Source organism: Staurois parvus, unplaced genomic scaffold (assembly GCF_062004578.1).
Source record: "Staurois parvus isolate SC_StPar_1 unplaced genomic scaffold, SC_StPar_1.0 ptg001384l, whole genome shotgun sequence".
Lineage (NCBI taxonomy): Eukaryota > Metazoa > Chordata > Amphibia > Anura > Ranidae > Staurois > Staurois parvus.
This window is the reverse complement of record NW_028319180.1, coordinates 17,118-34,676: the sequence shown is the minus strand read 5'-3', so window position 1 is coordinate 34,676 and position 17,559 is coordinate 17,118. Positions and strand designations below refer to the sequence as shown.

General features: G+C 46.4%; 1 protein-coding gene across 3 annotated transcripts in view; it reads right to left on the bottom strand.

Moving 5' to 3' along the window:
* MTFMT (mitochondrial methionyl-tRNA formyltransferase) overlaps positions 1 to 7,092 on the bottom strand; it is a 30,561-nt gene extending 23,469 nt beyond the window's left edge. The window contains exons 1-4 of one of the 3 annotated variants that reach the window (XM_089661782.1): positions 6,396 to 7,092; positions 5,420 to 5,632; positions 5,210 to 5,332; positions 2,767 to 2,869 (exon numbers count right to left, since the gene is read on the bottom strand). In XM_089661782.1, the coding sequence (XP_089517908.1) occupies positions 2,767 to 2,869; positions 5,210 to 5,332; positions 5,420 to 5,632; positions 6,396 to 6,994 (1,038 nt within the window). In that variant the 5' untranslated portion in view covers positions 6,995 to 7,092. Of the gene's footprint in view, positions 1 to 2,766; positions 2,870 to 5,209; positions 5,333 to 5,415; positions 5,633 to 6,395 lie in introns of those variants that run through there. The other 2 variants (XM_089661783.1, XM_089661784.1) reach the window with 2 other exon arrangements.
* Positions 7,093 to 17,559: the final 10,467 nt, after the last annotated feature.

Sequence of the window (17,559 nt, the reverse complement as noted above, 5' to 3'; positions counted from 1 at the left end):
AATGGCAAAAGCGCCTAAATTCGAGTTTTATCAGCTGCTCGTGTATATGGAGCCTAAAGGATAATTACTCGATTTGTGACCTATTTCCAGATTTGTTTTTTTTCTGTATGTGTCACTAAAGCTCAGGATACTTGGCTCATATAATTCACCTCTTCTAGGAGTACTGATAATTAATGTAAAGATATTTAATATCAGCCTTCATGACACTTGCTGACACTATCCCTTCATGTACTGACACTTGCTGATGAGGTCTTTTGCTGACACAAAAAGCTTTGCCATGGACAATAATGCTGAATGCCTCCGCTCCTGCCTGGCACTGTCAGTTTAACCCCTCGCCCTCCAGAGGATCCCCCCCTCCTGGCCATTTTTTGCATTACGGCACTGCGTTACTTTAACCTCCCTAGCGGTATTCCCCAGTGTAGCTCGGGGTAAAATGTCAGTGCCAAAAGCGGTAACCCCGAGCTACACTCGGGCTTACCATGCGGCGCTGCATAGGGAGTCCCTGCAGCACTTACCATGTCCTTCGCTCCCACGATGTGTCCCCTGCAGCGCCCCCGGCCATCTCCTCCGGCCGATGCCGGCATCCGGCTTCTGTGTTCCGGTCCCTGTGACGTCGGGACGTACGGGCGCCGCCGGCGGCGGGAAATTTGAGAATTTTAAAAAAATGTCATTTTTTTCAAAACGATTTTTCATAGTAAAACATTGCTGTTTCAACCCATTTCACATACATTTTGTCCCGAGTGCTTTGTCCGGCGCCCTGCCTGCATTTTGAATGTTCTTTCTGCCTGGAAACTGAGAAACGTCCAAAAAGCGTCCCTTTAGGACAAAAGCGGTTTTAGACCGGCTAGAGAACAGCGATAGTAAATCAGAACCACTTGCAGAATTGAGTGATAATGATTCGTGGGGGAAATTCCTCATCAGACACTGAAAACGATTCTGCGACTTTGCTCAGCGATGTGCGAACTTGGCGCTCTATTTCACATTTCAGTGTTTTTGGTTTGATTATATTATTGAATTAAATTTATTATTATATTATTATTTTTTATAATCATTTATTATATTATAATTTATGATTTTGTGTTTCAAATTTTATCATCCCCGGGATGTTTACTAGACTCTTGTTCAGACAGATTTCAGTGAGTTATTCCTAAAAATTACAGCCTACAATAAAAAACTACATATTTCCATGCAGAATAATGGTACCGCTTGCAGCACCAAAAATCGGAAATAATCATACCGCTAGGGAGGTTAACTGACAATTGCGCGGTCATGCAACGCTGCACCCAAATTAAATTTACATCCTTTTTTTTCCCAAAAATAGAGCTTTCTTTCGGTGGTATTCGATCGCCTGTGCGTTTTTTATTTTTTGCACTATAAAACAAAAAAAAAAAAAAAAGACAATTTTGAGAAAAAAAAAAACTATATTTTTTACTTTCCTATTAAACATGTCCGGTAAAAAAAATTTAAAAATTAAATTTCATCAAAATGTATTCTGCTCCATGTCTTTGCAAAAAAAAATCCCAATACGTGTAAACGAATTGATTAATTTGAAAGTTTTGAAAGGTTTTTTTTTTAACTAATAATGGCGGTGATCCGCGACTTATAGCGGGACTGCGGCGGGCATTCTGACACTGGGAGGGAACTGACTTGGTGTCACTGACATTCCCAGTGACACCAATACAGTGATCAGTGCTAATAAAAAGCACAGACGCTGTACTAATGGCACTGGGCAGGAAGGGGTTAACATGTGGGGCAATCAAAGGGTTAACTGTGTGATGTTTCTCTGTGTTCTGTGCTTTACACTGTAAGCACACTGCTTTGTATGGCTCTGCTATACAGAGCCATACAAAGCAGTGTGCAGGAGCTCATATATACTTTTCTTAATGATCCATTCTGCAACGTAAGAAACAGCTTGTAACTACACTGACCACATATGTCATGGTGACCATTTTAACTGAGGGCAGCTGAAGCCAGTGTCCTCGGTTTTTGGGGGAATACATGCGGCTTGTCCGCCCTCCGCAATACGCAGTACATAGCAAATCCACACATGCGCAGTACAGTGGTATACAGAACGTCTGCGCATGCGTATACATCGAAGTCCGTCCTCCACCCATCCCTGTCCGTCTTTGCTTTTCCTCCACCCTCTTTCAGCTCTTCTCCACCCTCCTCCAGCTCCCCTGGAAAAAAGCCTGAAGACTCCTGGGATTTCTGATGAAAATATCCCGGAAGTAAACAGGAGCAGAAGTTTGTGTGACGTCATTCGCCTAGGCAGGGGAGCAGGAAGTGGACAGGAACTATGGAGAGGAAAGGTATTTGCAGCTAGAACATTTTATTTTTGTCATCCATTCATATTTGAGGAAGACCGGTGTCGGCTCTGTCCCAGCAGCAGGGGGCACTGTCTTGTGGCTTTTTTTGTACAAGGCGCAGAATACTTTTTGTTTTCTTCTAACTTTATTAAAAATGTCGGCTCGATTACAGTGTATAGAAATGGGGAGCCATACAGAGTCTTCAGGTGAGCTCCAATCAGTTTCATACAGCATGCAGTTTTCCACATCCCACTGCTTGTCACCCAAGGACTCTACTGCAGTGTGGACAGGGCACCTAGACAATAATTATCTTCTGTGTACGCTCGCAGTAACTGGCCTTGATCCAGCGCAGAAAACACCAGTGAACAAGCCCTACAAACCAGCACAAATCCCATCTTGGACGTCCGGCACCTTTCTTCCCACGGACTGCCTACCACTCAAGAGGCTGGTTACCTCTTACCATTTCAGCTCCATGCTTAGACAGCACAGCTTCCAGCTCCTTTGAGGTGCACATAGGAACAACAGGGAATGTCTTCTGCATCACTATAGGGCCAACATCAAACCTAAAGAGAAACAAAAACATATAATCATACATTGAACAGAACTCCACCCAACACTGACCGTACAATGGGTCTAATTTAGAAAAACGAGTAAATATGAAGCTGCTCTGCATACAAATCAGACTTCTTGCTTGCCATTTCTATTATCAGCGTTTGTATGTCCTTTGCTCCTGTCATAACTTACCCCCCCCCCCCCCTCCCCATGGTAGACTGAGTTCAGTAAGAAAACATGTGCAGTATGTGGGTTAGATCAGCAACGTGTGATGATTAAGAATAGATGTTTATCATCCTCTTGTAAAGTGCTATGAAGACCTAGGACCAGGATAAGGGGTGGGCAGGAGGGCCGGCTGCCCTGGGCTCAATGGTATACTGTAGGGATGGGGGCGCCTTCTTCCTGTTACAAGGCTGACAGGAGCAGTGACAACAGCATCACTAGTCCTGTTAGCCCCTTTAGGAACAGCAAGAAGAGGAGAAGATGGCCAGGAGGCGATGCGGGCTGTGTTCTCTCTGCCACTCATGCTTGGGAACAGCAAGAGGAGGAGATGGCCAGGAGGCGGTGCGGGCTGTGTTCTCTCTCCCACTCATGCTTGGGAGCAGCAAGAAGAGAAGATGGCCAGGAGGTGGTGCGGGCTGTGTTCTCTTTGCCACTCATGTTTGGGAGCAGCAAGAAAAGGAGGAGATGGCCAGGAGGCGGTGCAGGCTGTGTTCTCTTTGCCACTCATGTTTGGGAGCAGCAAGAAAAGAAGGAGATGGCCAGGAGGTGGTGCGGGCTGTGTTCTCTCTCCCACTCATGCTTGGGAGCAGCAAGCAGAGGAGGAGATGGCCAGGAGGCGGTGCGGGCTGTGTTCTCTCTCCCACTCATGCTTGGGAGCAGCAAGAAGAGAAGATGGCCAGGAGGTGGTGCGGGCTGTGTTCTCTTTGCCACTCATGTTTGGGAGCAGCAAGAAAAGGAGGAGATGGCCAGGAGGCGGTGCAGGCTGTGTTCTCTCTTCCACTCATGCTTCCCGCCAGTGCAGTGCTCTTATATTAACAACCAGGCAGCTTGTGTGTGTTCACAGACACACAGGAGCTGCACTAGCATGAAGAATGAAAAGGACAGAGAGTAGAGCCCACACCACTGAGCGCAGAAATGTCCAGGAGAGAGCCGCAAGTGGAGGAAACAGCCGTGGGTGCGGGAGAGTGCTATCAACACAAGCATGCGCCCAATGTTAAAACTGAGCTGCATCGTGATTTTGACAAGCGAGTGACTGCTGGGTGCAGGATCCCCTACGCTTGCACATCATGAACGGGAGGGGCGCAGTTTGCCATCTTTGCCCTGGGCACTGGATGACTTAACTAATTAACCGCAAAATCACACACACATGTGATTTTGCATTACCGGGTAGAGGGCGCGCCCTACCCGTGCTGCCAATCACCGAAAATATTGGTCGCTGGCGTTTTTCGCCATTTCACGGGCACACACTAATTTAAGGTTTGACGGGTTGGGTATCTATTTCCTCGGTGCAACCTCGTGTTATATATTTTACCAACAATTTGGGTAACTCATTGCATCCGATTGCCCTGAAATTCACTTTGGTGTGTTTTTTACTGAAATTTTGCAGTAATAGCATGTGACTTAAAAAATTGGAACTACTGCCATTTTATTCTCTAGACCAGGGGTGTCAAACTGGCGGCCCTCCGGCTGTTGTGAAACTACAAGTCCCATCATGCCTCTGCCTTTGGGAGTCATGCTTGTAACTGTCAGTCTTGCAATGCCTCATGGGACTTATAGTTTGGCAACAGCTGGAAAGTGGTCAGTTTGACACCTGTGCTCTAGAGTGTCTTTCAGAAAAGAGATATTTTGAGGGGATTTGTGTAATCTTCAGGCCTAAAATGATTTTTTTTTTTAACCGTGTGTGTAAAAAAAAAAAAAAAACCCGGCAGCGAAAGGGTTAAAGGGACTCCCCCAGCCACTATATCAAGAGCAAATGTTCCTTTCTTTATAACAGCAGTCTCCAAGTTATGGCCCTGGGGCCAGATGTGGCCCTTTGCTTGCCTTTATCCGGCCCTCGGGACACTGTTCCTCCCACTGATATGAGATGCTATTCTGATAACTGACACCAACAATGGGACATCATTTCTCCAACTGACACCAGTAACAATTCCTCCCAACGTTGGAGCACCATTCCTTCCCCTAATACCAAATGTGGCGATGTTTACTCCCACTGATGCCAGGAAAATTTCCACTCCTGTTGGCCAAAGACTGCCCCCCCCCCCTAAACTCTGAAGGACAATAAAGTGTCCCTTTGTCTACAAAGTTTGGGGATCCCCTGCTTTATAATAATGAAAACGGCCGTCCCGCACCTCTTTGGTCTAATCTGCATGATTGTGACTCCAGTTTCTTCATCCCCATTAAGCACTGTGTGGATTATGGGAGCCGGTCCTCTCCACCGGGGAAGGAGACTCGGGTGTACGTTCAATATCCCGCTGCAAAAAGAAAAAAAAACAAAACATACCAAGTCAGCACAGCCTCAGACACACGTCTACCCAAACCATACCCTGTATTTTACCTACTAAGGGAATTTTAAAATGAGGTCCTCACTGAGGAGTCGTCCAAACGAAGCCACCACCCCCACATCGAACTTGTCGCACTGCCCCGTGTCAGGCCACTGGTGTACGGGGAGCCCTTGGTCTTCGGCGTAATTCAGCACCGGAAATCCTTTCGACAGTACAGACGGCAGAGAAACCACCTCCAGTCTTCCAACGAGAGCCTCTTCTGCTTTACTGCTTTGTCCAAAGAAGAGAATGGAATTTAGACTTAGAAAAATATATATACTCTTCACCCCCGCTTCACATCTATGCGGCCGTGCGGGCTGCGTTTTGCGCGGGCACAAGAGCCCATTCATTTGAATGGACTCCCGTGCCACGCAGGGAAGAAGTCCCCGCACTTCTTTGGAAAACACAGCCGAGGTTCCCAGTGCGGTTGCTTTTTCCAGTGTGGACGGCGTGCCATTAGAATGCAGTAGGAAGCCAGCTGTTCACTGCCAGTTTCCCTTAGTCAAGATGGCGGTGCCAGTACCTGACAGCCAATTGAAGAATGAGCTTGGGGAGCTGAAACAGCTGGACAGGTAAGTGCTCTAATAATACAAGTCAGCAGCTACAGTATTTTTAGCTGCTGGCTTTTTTTCTTTTTTTTGGGGGGGGGGGGGTGGAAATCTGCTTTAAGGCGGTGAGGCACATCGCATGTGATTCGCACAGGAACCGCACCGCATTCCTGTACAAATCACATGAGAATTCTGTGCAGTGCCATTGGAGCCGTACATTTTGTATGACACTAATCGCACCACACCAGAAAGATGCAAAGTTTGATCTAATATCTATTTGTGTGAAAAAAAGAGAAAGATTTAAATGTCATTTGGATGCATGACCGTGCAATTACCAGTTAAAGCAGCGCAGCGCTGAATAGCAAAAAACAAATGGCCCGGTCATGAAAGGGGGCGAAACCTTTCCGGAGCTGAAATGGTTAAAACGACAAAGTGAGCTCCTTCACCTGTATCTGTGGAGGATTTTCAGGGACTCCAGTGAAAAGTCATCTGTCCCGAAGAAGACCACGTTCCACGGCGGGCCAGATCTGTGGTCGTGTGTAGGACGGCCATTGGCTGGTGATGTCTGTCCCCCAGAATGCAGAGATCTCTGACCCCCAGAATGAAGGGATCTGTATGTACAGGATCTGTGATCATTTAATAATGTCTGACTCCCAGAATGAAGGGAACTGTATATAGTGAATCTGTAGGCACAGGATCTGTGATTGACTGCTAATGTCTGACCCCCAGAATGAAGGGATTTGTATGTACAGGATCTGTGATCGGCTGCTGATGTCTGACCACTTCTCTCACACAGGCCTGTCCCTAATCTGTATCCATGGAGGAGAGATCCCCTCAGCCTTCTCTCAGGGCCCCCCTGGTCTCTGTAGGTTTTGGGATCAATACATTCTTTACGTGTCCCCCTCCTCCTGGACATATCCTGGTGACAGCCATGACACCCCGTCCCCTCCCTCCAGACTGTCCTATACAAGGCTCCCCACACCCGGGAGGGCCACACGGCCTGGGTCCGGTACAGCCCCCTCCAGTATGGTATACGGAGGCCCATAGTCCTTCATAGGCACCGGCACAGGAGGCCACGCCGGCTTCGTCTACGTTCGCAACCTTGCTGCTCTATGGGCGCCGCCATCTTTGAAACCGGTCCGTTCCCCAAAATGGTCCGCTGGAAACAAACAGCGGGAAGAAAGGTTCCTAGCGGGGCACCAGGCTCTGCTAAAGCTGAATGCAAGGAGCTCTGCTCATGGAAATGTGTCATCTATAGCAGTGGTCTCCAAACTGTTGCCCGGGGGCCGGATGTGGCCCTTTGCCTGCTTTTATCTGGCCCTTGGGGCATTATTCCATCTACTGACTCAATGGAACGTGATTCCTGCCACCGACACCAACAATGGGGCACAAATCCTCCCATTTACACAAATGACAGTATACAATTTTGCCCAATATCACCAATGATGGGGCACTATTCCTCCCAATGACATCAATGATGGGGCACTATTCCTCCCACTGACACCAATGATGGGGCACTATTCCTCCCACTGACACCAATGATGGGGCACTATTCCTCCCACTGACACCAATGATGGGGCACTATTCCTCCCACTGATACCAATGATGGGGCACTATTCCTCCCAATGACATCAATGATGGGGCACTATTCCTTCCAATGATACAAATGATGGGGCACTATTCCTCCCACTGACACCAATGATGGGGCACTATTCCTCCCACTGACACCAATGATGGGACACTATTCCTCCCACTGACACCAATGATGGGACACTATTCCTCCCACTGACACCGATGATGGGGCACTATTCCTCCCACTGATACCGATGATGGGGCACTATTCCTCCCACTGACACCGATGATGGGGCACTATTCCTCCCACTGACACCGATGATGGGGCGCTATTCCTCCCACTGACACCGATGATGGGGCGCTATTCCTCCCACTGACACAGATGATGGGGCGCTATTCCTCCCACTGACACCGATGATGGGGCGCTATTCCTCCCACTGACACCGATGATGGGGCACTATTCCTCCCACTGACACCGATGATGGGACACTATTCCTCCCACTGACACCAATGATGGGACACTATTCCTCCCACTGACACCGATGATGGGGCACTATTCCTCCCACTGATACCGATGATGGGGCACTATTCCTCCCACTGACACCGATGATGGGGCGCTATTCCTCCCACTGACACCGATGATGGGGCGCTATTCCTCCCACTGACACCGATGATGGGGCGCTATTCCTCCAACTGACACAGATGATGGGGCGCTATTCCTCCCACTGACACCGATGATGGGGCGCTATTCCTCCCACTGACACCGATGATGGGGCGCTATTCCTCCCACTGACACCGATGATGGGGCGCTATTCCTCCCACTGACACCGATGATGGGGCGCTATTCCTCCCACTGACACCGATGATGGGGCGCTACTCCTCCCACTGACACCGATGATGGGGCGCTACTCCTCCCACTGACACCGATGATGGGGCGCTACTCCTCCCACTGACACCGATGATGGGACGCTACTCCTCCCACTGACACCGATGATGGGGCGCTACTCCTCCCACTGACACCGATGATGGGGCGCTACTCCTCCCACTGACACCGATGATGGGGCGCTACTCCTCCCACTGACACCGATGATGGGGCGCTTCTCCTCCCACTGACACCGATGATGGGGCGCTACTCCTCCCACTGACACCTATGATGGGGCGCTATTCCTCCCACTGACACCGATGATGGGGCGCTATTCCTTCCAATGATGGGGCGCTATTCCTCCTACTGACACCAATGATGGGACACTATTCCTCCCACTGATACCAATGATGGGACACTGTTCCTCTCACTGACACCAATGATGGGACACTATTCCTCCCACTGATACCAATGATGGGGCACTATTCCTTCCAATGACACCAATGATGGGGCACTATTCCTCCCACTGACACCAATGATGGGGCACTATTCCTCTCACTGACACCAATGATGGGGCACTATTCCTCCCACTGACACCAATGATGGGGCACTATTCCAATGACACCAGTGATGGGGCACTATTCCTGCCACTGACACCAATGATGGGACACTATTCCTCCCACTGATACCAATGATGGGACACTATTCCTCCCACTGACACCAATGATGGGGCACTATTCCTCCCACTGACACCAATGATGGGGCACTATTCCTCCCACTGACACCAATGATGGGACACTATTCCTCCCACTGACACCAATGATGGGGCACTATTCCTCCCACTGACACCAATGATGGGGCACTATTCCTCCCACTGACACCAATGATGGGGCACTATTCCTCTCACTGACACCAATGATGGGGCACTATTCCTCCCACTGAGATCAATGATTGGGCACTATTCCTTCCACTGACACCAATGATGGGGCACTATTCCTCCCACTGACACCAATGATGGGGCACTCTTTCTCCCACTGACACCAATGATGGGGCACTATTCCTCCCACTGACACCAATGATGGAGCACTATTCCTCCCACTGATACCAATGATGGGGCACTATTCCTCCCACTGATACCAATGATGGGGCACTATTCCTTCCACTGACACCAATGATGGGGCACTATTCCTCCCACTGATACCAATGATGGGACACTATTCCTCCCACTGACACCAATGATGGGGCACTATTCCTCCCACTGACACCAATGATGGGACACTATTCCTCTCGCTGACACCAATGATGGGGCACTATTCCTCCCACTGATACCAATGATGGGGCACTATTCCTCCCGCTGATACCAATGATGGGGCACTATTCCTCCCGCTGATACCAATGATGGGACACTATTCCTCCCACTGACACCAATGATGGGGCACTATTCCTCCCACTGATACCAATGATAGAGCACTATTCCTCCCACTGATACCAATGATGGGACACTATTCCTCCCGCTGATACCAATGATGGGGCACTATTCCTCCCACTGATGCTGATGATGGGGCACTATTCCTCCCACTGACACCAATGATGGGGCACTATTCCTCCCACTGATACCAATGATAGAGCACTATTCCTCCCACTGATACCAATGATGGGACACTATTCCTCCCGCTGATACCAATGATGGGGCACTATTCCTCCCACTGATACCAATGATGGGACACTATTCCTCCCACTGACACCAATGATGGGGCACTATTCCTCCCACTGATACCAATGATGGGGCACTATTCCTCTCACTGGCACCAATGATGGGGCACTATTCCTCCCATTGATACCAATGATGGGGCACTATTCCTCCCACTGATACCAATGATGGGACACTATTCCTCCCACTGACACCAATGATGGGGCACTATTCCTCCCACTGATACCAATGATGGGGCACTATTCCTCCGGCTGATACCAATGATGGGGCACTATTCCTCCCACTGACACTAATGATGGGGCACTATTCCTCCCACTGATACCAATGATGGGGCACTATTCCTCCCGCTGACACCGATGATGATGCGCTACTCCTCCCACTGACACCGATGATGGGGCGCTATTCCTCCCACTGACACCGATGATGGGGCGCTATTCCTTCCAATGATGGGACACTATTCCTCCCACTGATACCAATGATGGGACACTGTTCCTCTCACTGACACCAATGATGGGACACTATTCCTCCCACTGATACCAATGATGGGGCACTATTCCTTCCACTGACACCAATGATGGGGCACTATTCCTCCCACTGATACCAATGATGGGACACTATTCCTTCCACTGACACCAATGATGGGGCACTATTCCTCCCACTGATACCAATGATGGGGCACTATTCCTTCCACTGACACCAATGATGGGGCACTATTCCTCCCACTGATACCAATGATGGGACACTATTCCTCCCACTGACACCAATGATGGGGCACTATTCCTCCCACTGATACCAATGATGGGACACTATTCCTCCCGCTGATACCAATGATGGGACACTATTCCTCCCGCTGATACCAATGATGGGGCACTATTCCTCTCACTGACACCAATGATGGGGCACTATTCCTCCCACTGATACCAATGATGGGGCACTATTCCTTCCACTGACACCAATGATGGGGCACTATTCCTCTCACTGACACCAATGATGGGGCACTATTCCTCCCACTGATACCAATGATGGGGCACTATTCCTCCCGCTGACACCGATGATGGGGCGCTATTCCTTCCAATGATGGGACACTATTCCTCCCACTGATACCAATGAGGGGACACTGTTCCTCTCACTGACACCAATGATGGGACACTATTCCTCCCACTGATACCAATGATGGGGCACTATTCCTTCCAATGACACCAATGATGGGGCACTATTCCTCCCACTGACACCAATGATGGGGCACTATTCCTCTCACTGACACCAATGATGGGGCACTATTCCTCCCACTGACACCAATGATGGGGCACTATTCCAATGACACCAGTGATGGGGCACTATTCCTGCCACTGACACCAATGATGGGACACTATTCCTCCCACTGATACCAATGATGGGACACTATTCCTCCCACTGACACCAATGATGGGGCACTATTCCTCCCACTGACACCAATGATGGGGCACTATTCCTCCCACTGATACCAATGATGGGACACTATTCCTCCCACTGACACCAATGATGGGGCACTATTCCTCCCACTGACACCAATGATGGGGCACTATTCCTCCCACTGACACCAATGATGGGGCACTATTCCTCCCACTGACACCAATGATGGGACACTATTCCTCCCGCTGATACCAATGATGGGGCACTATTCCTCTCACTGACACCAATGATGGGGCACTATTCCTCTCACTGACACCAATGATGGGGCACTATTCCTCCCACTGATACCAATGATGGGGCACTATTCCTTCCACTGACACCAATGATGGGGCACTATTCCTCCCACTGATACCAATGATGGGGCACTATTCCTCCCACTGACACCAATGATGGGGCACTATTCCTCCCACTGACACCAATGATGGGGCACTATTCCTTCCACTGACAGCAATGATGGGGCACTATTCCTCCCACTGACACCAATGATGGGGCACTATTCCTCCCACTGACAACCAAATTGGGCAATGTGTACTCCCAGTAAACCCAGGACATTCTCTTCTCTTCCCCTAAAGTCTTAAAGACCGTAACCTGGCCCTTTCTTTAGACAGTTTGGAGACCCCTGATCTATAGAAAAAGAAGAAAACGGAAATGAAAGAAAGATTTTTTGTTTTGTTTTTTTATTTTACCAGTGTTATGCCTAGTCCACACAATCAGATAATCGGACTACTTATCGTTCGTTTTTTGTTGCGTAATCGTCTCATATATCGAAAATGAAGAAGTTACTAAAGCTACGAAACTTCGACGACAGAATACAGCTGCGGAAGTGACGTCATGCATTGTATTGTAATGTATTCTCTCATTTCCGAGCATGCGCGATCTCGGTCTCTTGATTTTTTTTTTTCAGACGAATACTGTACTGATTAAACGAAAATCGTTCATGCTGTTATCATACGAGAAAAGAAAAAATGAAAAAAATTGTGCGCTGCCCAATAATTCAAACAATATTGAAATATTAGAACAAAACAAAAAATTGGAGCTGCTGCAAACACATATAGTGTGTGCTCATCCAATTGACCACTTGCCCTCCAAAATACTTACCCCCCTTCATGACCAGGCCATTTTTTGCTGTTCGACGCTGCGCTATTTCAACTGGTAATTGCGCGGTTGTGCAACGCTGCACCCAAACAAACGTTATGTCCTTTTTTGGTGGTATTTGGTCACCTCTGCGGTTCTTACTTTTTGCGCTATAAACTAAAAAGGCCACAAATTTTGAAAAAAAAAACACAATATTTTTCTTTTTTGGTTATAAAAAAATATCCAATAAACTCAAAGTTAGTCATAAATTTAGACCAAAATGTATTCTGCTACATGTCTTTGGTAAAGGAAACCTACATGTATATTAATTGGTTTGTGTGAAAGTTATAGTGTCTACAAACTATGGGATATATACAGGAATTTTTATGTATTTTTATATATATATATATATATATATATATATATATATATATATATATACTAATAATGGTGGCGATCAGTGACTTATATTTGATCACTGCTTTTTGTTTTATTTTTTTGCAATATAAATGAAAATTTGAAGAAATAAATATAGTTACATAGTTTGTCTGGCTGATAGTTATAGTGTCTACAAACTATGGGATATATATTGGAATTTACACAGCGGTTACTTTCTGACTGCCTATCACACTTCTTGAGATGCTGAAATGCCAGGGAAGTACAACCCCCCCCCCCCCCCCCCACATGACCCCTTTTTGGAAAGTAGACACCCCAAGGATTTTTCAGAGAGGCATGTTGAGTCCATGGAACATTTTATTTTTTGCCACAATTTTTTAAAATTGTTTTTACTCAAAGTTGTCACTTTAATGATATATTGCTCGTGCAAGCCATGGGTATATGTGAAATTACACCCCAACACACATTCTCCTACTTCTCCCGAATATGGGGATACCACATGTGAGAGACTTTTTGGCAGCCTAGCTACATACAGGCCCCCAAAATCCAATGACCACCTCCAGGCTTTCAAAAGGCCTATCTCTTCATATCACTTGCCCACTACCTATCACTGTTTGGGAGGCTCTAAAATGCCAGGATAGTACAACCCCCTCCAAATTACCCCTTTTTGGAAAGTAGACACTCCAAGGAATTTGATAAGAGGCATGGTGAGTATTTTACAGATATAATTTTTGTGAAAGAAAGAGAAAGAAAGAAAGGAGAGTAAGGAAATGAAAGAACGAAAGAAAGGAGAGAAAGGAAATGAAAGAACGAAAGAAAGGAGAGAAAGGAAAGGAAAGAACAAAAGAAAGGAGAGAAAGAAAGGAGGGAAAGGAAAGGAAAGAACGAAAGGAAAGGAAGAAAGAAAGAAAGAAAGGAGAGTAAGGAAAGGAAAGAACAAAAGAAAGGAGAGAAAGAAAAGGAGAGAAAGGAAAGGAAAGAACGAAAGAAAGGAGAGGAAGAAAGGAGAGAAAGGAAAGGAAAGAACGAAAGAAAGGAGAGAAAGGAAAGGAAAGAACGAAAGAAAGGAGAGAAAGGAAAGAACGAAAGAAAGGAAAGAACGAAAGAAAGGAGAGGAAAGAAAGAAAGAATAGAAAGGAAAGAACGAAAGAAAGGAGAGAAAGGAAAGAACGAAAGAAAGGAGAGGAAAGAAAGAAAGAATAGAAAGGAAAGAACGAAAGAAAGGAGAGAAAAGAAAGAAAGAAAGAATAGAAAGGAAAGAACGAAAGAAAGGAGAGAAAAGAAAGAAAGAATGAAACAAAGGAGAGAAAAGAAAGAAAGAAAGGAGAGAAAGAAAGAAAGAAGAGAAAAGAAAGAAAGAAAGGAGAGAAAAGAAAGAAAGAATGAAACAAAGGAGAGAAAAGAAAGAAAGAAAGGAGAGAAAGAAAGAAAGAAGAGAAAAGAAAGAAAGAAAGGAGAGAAAAGAAAGAAAGAAAGAAAGGAGAGAAAGGAAAGAAAGAAAGAAAGAAAGAAAGAAAGGAGAGAAAAAGAAAGAAAGGAAAGAAAGAAAGAAGGAAAGAAAGAAAGAAAGAAAAAGAAAAAAAAGAAAGAAAGAAAAGGAAATGAAAGAAAGAAAGGAAAGGAAAGAATGAAAAGAAAAAATGATTTTTTTAAATTCTTTCTTCGTTTTCCAAAAACGTGGCAACAAATGGGATCTGCAAAATACTCACCATGCCTCTTAATACCTTGGAGTGTCTACATTCCAAAAAGGGGTCATTTGTAGGGGGGAGGGGCTTCTACTATCCTGGCATTTCAGGGCCAACATTAGAAGGTTTATGCCACACATCACCCACTCTTGAAGACCAAGCCTTTTCTGACACTTTTTGTTCACTCGTGAATAAAAATAGTTTTTTTGCTAGAAAACTACTTTGAACCCCCAAACATTATATTTTTTTTTAAAGCAGAGGCCCTATAGAATAAAACAGTGGGTGTTGAAATTTGTTACATCACACAGTATTTGCGCAGCAATTTTTGAAACGTAAATCTTTTCGGGAAAATACACTTTTTAGAATATTAATGCACAAAAACACAATATATTGCCCAATTGTTTGATAAAATATAAAAGATGATGTTGCGCTGAGCAAATAGATACCAAACAAGACATGCTTTACAATTGCGCATGCCCGTGCAATGGCAACAAAGTACATACATTTTTAATATTGATAAAAGCCTTTACAGGTCACCAATTTATGTTTACACAGGAGGTCTAGTGCTAGAATAACTGCCCTTGATCTGACGTTCGCAGCGATACCACATGCATGGTGCAACTGCTGTTACATACCGGCACGGGGGTCAATGCTTACGCACGCAGGGGGGCAAGGGTGCTTTTTTTTCTCTTTTTAGTTATTCAGAATTTTTTAATTATTTTTACATTGTCCCTTTTTTTATCACTTTTATTGCTATCACAGGGAATGTAAATATCCCCTCTGACTGCAATAGACATTGACAGGTATTCTTTTTTGAGAAATCTGGGGTCTATTAGACTCTAGATATCTCCCCTACCAAGATCGGTGTGATCAGATGCTTTCCCAATTTACAAATAGCGCTTTTTATATCCTGCGAAACTGAAGTGATGAAATGCTCGTAGCTTCCGATTTCTTAGACTATAGAGATGATTGGTCTCTGATCAGCTCTATGGTCAGCCAGCATATCTGCCAGCTGCATTCTCGGATTCCCCTGTGGGACAGGAGAGCCCAAGAAAACTGTGGAAGGCAGCAGGAGGGGAGGGAGGGATGTCCCTTCCTGCTGCTCGTAAAAACAATTCAGCAGCTAATTGGCCACTAGGATTGCTTTTATGTGTTCTCTCTTCTCTTCCTGGACCGACCGGGGGGGGGAAGGGGGGGTGGCAGCGGGGGGTGCAAGCGCGGTCACACCCCAAAATAGGAAGCGACACAAGATTACGTCCTTTTGCCAAGAGCTGCTGCTCTCCCACAAAATGAAGGTAAGAGGTTGGCAAGTAGTTAAAAAAAAAAAACCTTAAAAATTTTTTTTTAATTCTCAATATGGTATTTTTTATTTTTCAACATTTTTTTTTTTTTATCAGAATAGTACAATGTTACCATAGTAATAGTGATAATAGTGACCAGGGATTTTTTTTTTGTACACTTTGCTTTGTAGGAGAAATAAAGATAATTTCTCCTGCAATGCAAAGCTTGTTGTCATGAATGAGTTAGGTTTTTGACAGCTAAAGATAGTGATCTGTGATTGGCTGGAGCTGGTCACATGGCACAGGGGGCTGTGATTGGCCCCATGTATCGTGTGACAGCCGTGGGCCAATCACAGCTCACTAGGAGGAGAAGCAGAGCTGTTATGAACGAGATTGATTCATAACAGCTTTGCTTACATTGTGATCATGTGATCACCGGGTCCCGTTCACCGGGATCTTCATTTCTCTGTGTCCGCTGGAGTGCCCCCGCCCCCCCAGAGCGGCAAACGGGTACATCGCTTTGCCTGTAGCTGCCACGCGGCCGCAGTACATTGCAGGCAGGAAACAGTTAAAATAGAAATGAAAGGCAAAACTTTGTGTGTAGCTATAAAAAAAACATTAAAAATACCTTTTGTTTCTTTTTTTTTTTTAATAAGTGACCACATACCCTCTAAGCTCCTTATGCAGCTGGGAGCAGAGAGCTGGGGGAGGAGAAACAGCAGTACATTGGTCTTCCCGGTGAATGGATGTGTAGGGTGGAGGGGACGTGTCAGTGTAATTCTGATCATTGGAGGAGAGCAGGCTGTGTTCCCAGGACAGCTAGAAAACTGACCATGTTGTGCTCTCATGCCCAGTGTGGTCAGTATTTAATTGAAAAGCAGAGGGACCGGCAGCAACACCAGGGATTTCACACAAAGGAAGCAACACAAAGAGAGACTTTTTCATACAAGTACATGGCACAGCCGGCACATATCAGGAACATGAAATGTTGGGTTTACATATTCTTTAAAGTGTTTCTAAACCTGGCTCACAGTCTCCGCTCTAATTCATCCCAAAGGTGTTCTATGGGGTTGAGGTCAGGACTCTGTGCAGGCCAGTCAAGTTCCTTCACCCCAAACTGGCTCCTCCATGTCTTTATGGACCTTGCTTTGTGCACTGGGGGGCAGTCATGTTGGAACAGGAAGGGGCCATCCCCAAACTCTTCCCACAAAGTTGGGAGCATGAAATTGTCCAAAATGTTGCCTTAAGAGTTCCCTTCACTGGAACTAGGGGGCCAAGCCCAACCCTTGAAAAACAACCCCACACCATAATCCCCCTCCACCCAACTTTACACTTGGCACAGTACAGTCAGGCAAGTACCATTCTCCTGGCAACTGCCAAGCCCAGACACTTCCATTGGATTGCCGGACAGAGAAGCGTGATTGGTCACTCCAGAGAACACGTCTCCACTGCTCTAGAGTCCAGTGGCGGCGTGCTTTACACCATGGCATCCAACGCTTTGCATTGCACTTGGTGATGTAAGGCTTGGATGCAGCTGCTCGGCCATGGAAACCCATTCCATGGAGCTCTCTACACACT